Source organism: Apaloderma vittatum, unplaced genomic scaffold (assembly GCF_000703405.1).
Source record: "Apaloderma vittatum isolate BGI_N311 unplaced genomic scaffold, ASM70340v1 scaffold16507, whole genome shotgun sequence".
In the NCBI taxonomy this organism is placed as follows: domain Eukaryota; kingdom Metazoa; phylum Chordata; class Aves; order Trogoniformes; family Trogonidae; genus Apaloderma; species Apaloderma vittatum.
In genome coordinates this window covers 42,034-48,724 of record NW_009725854.1, presented here as the reverse complement: position 1 = coordinate 48,724, position 6,691 = coordinate 42,034, and the positions used below count along the sequence as shown (strand labels likewise).

General features: G+C 38.5%; 1 protein-coding gene across 1 annotated transcript in view; it reads right to left on the bottom strand.

Annotated features, from left to right (window-relative positions):
- The window catches only part of APBB1IP (amyloid beta (A4) precursor protein-binding, family B, member 1 interacting protein), a 49,223-nt gene that overhangs the window by 17,403 nt on the left and 25,129 nt on the right, over positions 1-6,691 (bottom strand). The window contains exons 8-9 of the mRNA XM_009873079.1: positions 6,418-6,561; positions 2,890-3,000 (exon numbers count right to left, since the gene is read on the bottom strand). Coding sequence (XP_009871381.1) covers positions 2,890-3,000; positions 6,418-6,561 — 255 coding nt within the window. The remainder of the gene's footprint in view (positions 1-2,889; positions 3,001-6,417; positions 6,562-6,691) is intronic.

The following is a 6,691-nucleotide window of genomic DNA, read 5'->3' as shown; positions in this document are numbered from 1 at the left end:
CAGCAGGATTTTCCTTCTAGCACAGAAGCAAGATATTGCTGAAGCTGCTGGGTCCTTGCATTTCTCCTGCACTATAAAGTACAAGCTGGTCTCCTGCCTCCGAGCTGGGGCAGTTCTTCTTGTTAAGTTTGAAATGCAGCAGAGAAAATAACTTGGCTGATGACTGCTCACTGTTTTGACACAGCAGTTCTTAAGGGGGTCCTCCAAAAGCAATAATTCTATAAAAAAAAATGTAGTGGTATGCTATTATTCAAAAACTTTCGAAGTGGCATTACAGCTTCTTGGAGCTAATAAGGGCTGCAGACTAAGCTATTTTCTGAAATATCAAAATCTCCTCAGCGAATAGCTAGCATGGGCTATGGCTGCTATTCTTCCAATTACTTTTCCCCATTTGCTTTAAAGATAATCTTCTCCTGTAGCCAACACGAACAAGCAACTGGAAGAGAACCTCTGCAGAGCTCACAGTCCCGAGGGACACACAGGGGAGTGAAAGAGCTGTTGAGACGCAGCACTGCAGCCATGGCTGTGGAGAAATTTCCATCTGGCTTTGACTGAGCTGGGCATTCAAATGCCTTCAAACTTACTAGGTTACCAGTACAATAGAGACAAACGGTTATTTGTTAAATCTATCGCCTTTTGCTCAGTACACCTGTCTGCAAAAGTATTGTCATTTCATGCAGAGAATTTTATTCTAAAAATACAGCAGGATGAGAAATATCTCAAAGATGATGGCTTGTTTTCCTATCACATCTCAGGACAAGCATCTCCCAGCAAGAGAGACATTTTCTTCTGGGAGACTTCCACATAAAACCAGACAGGAACAAAATGTGACTAGGTGCAATAAATGGCTCTACGCTCCGGTTCACACACTTTTGTGTTGCCAAGCATCCAGTCAGAGAGACCAACATTTAACTTTGCTCTTCCCCTCAGCCCACAGATCTCAAGATCTATTACATCCTTAGCTCCAACCTCCAAAGGTAAGAGAATGACAGAATTTATCTCAGCTGCATGCCTTCAAAAATGTATATACAAATTAATGTACAGAAATGACAATAAATATGAAACTCTCCATTGCACAACCCTCAGAAAGCCTCCCTAAGCGGAGGCTTGCACTTCTGAAACAACAGAAGATTTGAAGATATCAATACTTGCCCATACTTCCTGACCAAATCTATCCACTGCAAGAGCTGTAAAAGAAACCAAGTGTGAAACTGAGCTGGTCAGGAATCTACCAAATGCTGATTTGTGGGAATTAAAACAAGGCACAACTACTGTAACACAATCTCTTTATCACTATGTAGTGTTGTTCAGCTACAATGTTCTTATCCATATGATGTTTATTCTACTATACCGCAAACACATTTTAGAAGCATCAGAGCAAACAGTTTTGCTAAGTAGGTTTCATACATTTATAAGTCTCTTACATATAGAGATTTCCCTAGCGATCTTTTGATCTTATTCTTCACATTTCATATTGAGGGTACAGTACTAAAATGTCATATGCAACAAAGCAAGAATTTTACTCAAGTTGTGACTTTTTTTTTTTTGGTAATTTCTTATTTATAGGATATCTCTTTTCACAAAAGATGGCAATAAGTCCAGAAACTTTTCTAATCATTGTGAACAGTTAAACACATTGCTAGACACACTTCAAAAATCATGCTTTTATTTTCATCTGGATGCCATGTGAATAGCTGTAATTACTCAGGTACTTTGACTAGTCATCTGTTTAGAAAATCAATTTCCCCTTATTTTTTGAATCAGCTCTCTGTTTGTTTTTTTTTTTAATGAGAAAACAGAAATAAACTACCTGTTAACTTTGTTTATCCATAAGGATAAAGTGGTTTTTGCAAAGCATTTTGTGGAGAACTACAGAATTAAAACTGCTCATCTCTGTTAATTAGACACATCTGCTTCACAAAGTAAGTCTATAAACCACTTCGGCTTGACCATGTGTAAATTAGGCTAGCAGACATTTTGAAACTGAATAAAAAGGTGCTGTAAATGTGCAGCTACAGCCAGAAATGCAGTATTGTAAGTGACCTCTGACGTGAATGTTTCCTGTCCTTTTTCTGAGATGGCAAGACACCGTGTTTCCTAATATCTTGTTTGCATTGCAGGTCTTTAAATAGATAAACGGCAAGAAGGTTATATTCTGACTTGTACACAGTAATCCCACTGTATTCTAAAATATGTATTACTGACTGATAGCAAGCAAGGCTTAATTACTGCAACCTTAAAGCTTCATTTCTGCTAGCTGAACTACATGAAAAGCATTCCTTCCTAAGAGGAATATAGAATTTCCAGCCTATTTGCAGTGCTACTGTCTGGAGAGGCAGCACTGAGGTACTTCAATAGCAAGCACTGATTTATTTTCATGAGTGGTTGAACAATGTCTTTTGACCTCCTGCCACAGATACCTGTGCCATAAAATATGCCATCCGAGACACCTATTCCTACAAGATTTTGCATCTCAGTTCAACTAACCACTCAACAGGTATGACTACACTGCAAACAAAAAGTAGACATACTTTTTAGTACATAGTCCATAGTGCTCATAGAGTCAATGCTAGGGACAGCCTGTCTTCTCATCACACATCTGCCTTGTGTGCCCTTTGTCCAGACATGTCCAGCCACTGGAAGCATATTCAGCCTTGAAGATGCAGGTAGACATATACCACAAGATTACTAGTCCTTAAAATTAAGGTTCTAAAAGTACATTGCTAAGATATATTGCTCATCAGCAATGAAACAAAGAAGAAAATAGATATGATTTTGCAGAAGGTATTCTATTGCATCAGAGTCCCTTGAGCTTCAAACTTAAACATGTTTACATATAAAAGAAACTGGGTATGACATTTGCAGAACTTTGTTTTTCTTGTACATTACCTTTAGGACAAAGCAGTGATCTGTAGGTGCCTTATATTTCACTTTGTGTTGAGAGCCATAATAAACGTTCATATTCTCAAACTGAATGAAGCATGCCAGATCCCGTGATGTCTACAAATGAAAATCAAGCACATCACTGTTAGACTAAACTGAATTTTGTTGTGAAACTCATTAATAGGTCTTTCTTTCAAATGCATCAATGCCAACACTTTTTTTTTTTTAATTGTCACAAAGTTGACTGAAGGAACGTGAATTTTAATTGTGTGCATTCTTACACTAACAATTGGAAGAGGGTCAGTACATATTAGGAATAATATAACACAGCACAACATTTTGCTGCTGTTCTAGTTTTGCTGTGTTTTATTGTTTTGTGTGGAGATTTTGGCTTATTCCTAAAGACCAAATATAACACCATAGTAAGAAATAACTTTAGCAAAATAGATACAGGCCTTACAACCACACCCTTAAATATCTGAGGGTTCTAAATTGCTTTGAGAGCTTGTTTTTCTTCGGTATTTGTAAAAAACAAACTCTTACCAGGAAATAAACACACATTTCATCTGTTTTGCTTTGAATTTTCTCAAATTTCCTGGCATTGATCCTATTCTGTTTATCATAATATTTGCTTGTTGACAATACATTGTCAAAGTAACAAGGTCTCTGTTGCTGGCACACTTCTCAGTGCAGAATTCTGCATACAAAGCATAAATTTGCAGTCCTTTGAGTGGAAATGCAAAAATGGCCACGTTATATGGTCACCATTGGCTAAACGGAGAAATCAGGAAATTGTGCCCATCCCTAAGAATGGGTTATATTTTCACATACGGTGGTTCTTCTATGTTGTTCTCGTTCTTACTGATTGTTTCATTACAATACATCCCTGAGTTGGGTATAATCACCAACTGAGTCTGCGAGTAAGATTTGTGGGGAGAGGAAACACTACATACTGTGTTTAGACAGGGCTTCTCTTTCTCCACCCTATCTCCCCTGAAGTTGATGTCAGGGATTTTGTCATTGACCACGTGGACATAGGATTTTCCAACACTGTAAATTCCTTAATACGCTCAAATCCATGCTGTATAATGAGCTGTTCCTCTCCTTTATGAACCAGGTAATGGTTCATGAAGACTAATGCAAATGCAGTTGTTATTCCCTTCTAAGTAGGGGATGAATTTTTATGCAAGGGACAAAGGCACTTATTGATAGTATTTATGCAATGTTAACATGACAAAGCAATACTATTAACAGCAACAAATCTTAAAACTGTATCTGTAGTTCTGATTCTGTTGGTTTGTGACTATATCCATTATCAGTATGTTTTAGAATGGCATATAAGCAGAGTAATGCTGAAGAAAGAAATTAAGACAGCAGTGCTGACTAGTGCCTGATTTGCTAAGGAAAAAAAAACCAAACCCAAACAACAAAAACACCAAAGTCATGTGTGTAAAATGATCTGAATGTCTCTTTGTATTTTCACATTTACAGAGTATTTTATAGCCAACATGAAGTGCCAAAGGTATACCAGACAACTTTGGGGTTTTTTATAGCAGGTGAAAGCATGATTATATGATAAATTTCAAAACAGCTGCAGCAGCGGAAGATACTATTGTCAGCCAGCTGTTTGTTTCTGTACCTCAGTGAAAGATCACTCCACCCCCAACTGAATGAGTGCAGCATGGTGCATGTGCGCTCTTCATACCACCCTGACACGGGATGAACTCTTGTAGCTTCAGGGCTTTGACTGAGGAGCCCTACTGAATGCAGCTCTAGTGCTTTAAGATGCTTAGCACCTGCACTACCCCCTGTTCATCTACCAGAGATTACTGTCTCCACAGAAGACATGTACCTGAACCTCAGCTGTTCAAATACATAGTTACTGTAGCAACTATCACCACTAGATACAGATCTGAGCCAAGACCCTTGACTTTCTCTGCAATGGCTGAGGCACGGACATACGCATCCTTTTGCTGAAGGCTGTTACAGAAGCAGGAGCAAATGGTTGACTGTCATCCCATTTTAAAGAGCTGTGACTGTCTCCTAAAGAACTAGATTCAAGGTCCTCTATCTCTGCGAGTGGCTGAGTTGGTAACATAGTGAGTTTGAAGCACGCACACAGTTTCTTAGAATGGCTCAGGTATAGGCAGGGCGGTACATAGGCTGTAATGACTGACAGGCAGTAAAGTCTTAAATTAAAATGGTTGTTAGAAGGTGACTGCATGGCTCCATCCTGAGCCTATATTTGTAGTCTATCACCTGAAAAAAGAAAGCACTGTCCTCATTTGCACTATGATGGAAAGTCACTGAAACAGGTATCAGTGGATGATAAAAATATCTGGGTAACTGTTAGTATATGCTCCCTCTGCTTTGGCACTGTGCTACTGGTCATCATTGGAAGCTACAAGGCTACAAAGAAACATCCATGAAGGACTTTTCATTTGACTATTTTTATACTCTTTGCACCTTAAGTACCTTCCAAAGTGCATTCTAGTTCTTAATTGATATGATGGAGTGTGTGCAACATGATTTGAGGACTGAAAGCTGTTATTGCAGGGTCAGGTAAAGTAAAAATAAATTGCTATAAAAGCAGCAAGGGAATCTAGGTTCATGATTCTCTGAGATTTGGTCATAAACACAGGTCAGTAAAGCAGCAGCATGGCATTCCCTCACAAGCTACCAATTGTACTTTTTTTTCCTTTGTAAGCTTCACAGAACAAATCCTAACAATGAAACTCCATCAGCAGCACCAGATTTTTCAAATATGAAGCAGCAGCAGAGATGTTAGTGGTAACTGAAGCAGTTTTCAGAATACAAAAAAAAATCCCAGCAAAACACCAGCCCCACAAGCCACTATTCTTCCTCATCGCTGTGGAAATGAGAAGCCATTGCCTCATGTGCAACATGTCCAGGGTCCCTTTGCTTCTCTAGTGCTGGCAGTTCAGACTCTTTAAGTATTTTGCAACACCAAATGTCAATCCATTTGATTTGGTCAGGTGGATGCTTCTTTCTACTTCTTTCTACACAAAGGGCAGTGTTGAAAAGCCTTAAAAGGCACAACAAATTCTCTAGGTAAAGATCCCTTTAGGAAAAAATGTGTGGTATTTCTGCACACTGGTTACTGACACAGAAAGTCAGTATCAAGCGAAGTGAAAGTCCACATTTTTTGTGAAAAGAAAGTAGTTTACTTGAGAACTTTTTAAATATTCTTCCCCATGCAACACTGAAGCATTTTGGCAGCATTACACCAGCTGGAGGGTGCTGTGCTGTTTTTCTTTCCCTTAATGGCTTCCTGAGGAGTGTTATTTCATTAATGCTTTTATCCATCCATAGAAATCAAAAGGAGAGAAATGTGACAGGATTCAGTGACTACATTCTAATATTTGCACAAGTAGTGTAGTCAAACCTACACCAAAAAAACCCCCAACTCTCTTAGATGCACAAGACAGTACTCTTAAAATATCACCTTGGGAGTTCTTCACTTTCACCTCCACAAATTGTTTTATTGCTAAAAGGATTATTTGGCTTCCTGACCTTGGTTTTTCCTTTGGGCACATAATAAATTCCAGAAGCTCGTAGAAGAAAATAACGCCTCTTCCAGGACTTTTTCCCATCTTCCTTTAAATAAAGGGCCCCTTCAAGCTCTGGCACAACGACAGATGACCCACAGAAGCTTTCCTGTGCAATGAGAATAATAATACATAAAATAAATTGATTTAAGCACAACCCTATTAATAAAAAGCAGAAAAATGCTCCCTTGAAAAATAAAGACATTTCCTGTGACAGTGAACATACAACTGAAGCAAAA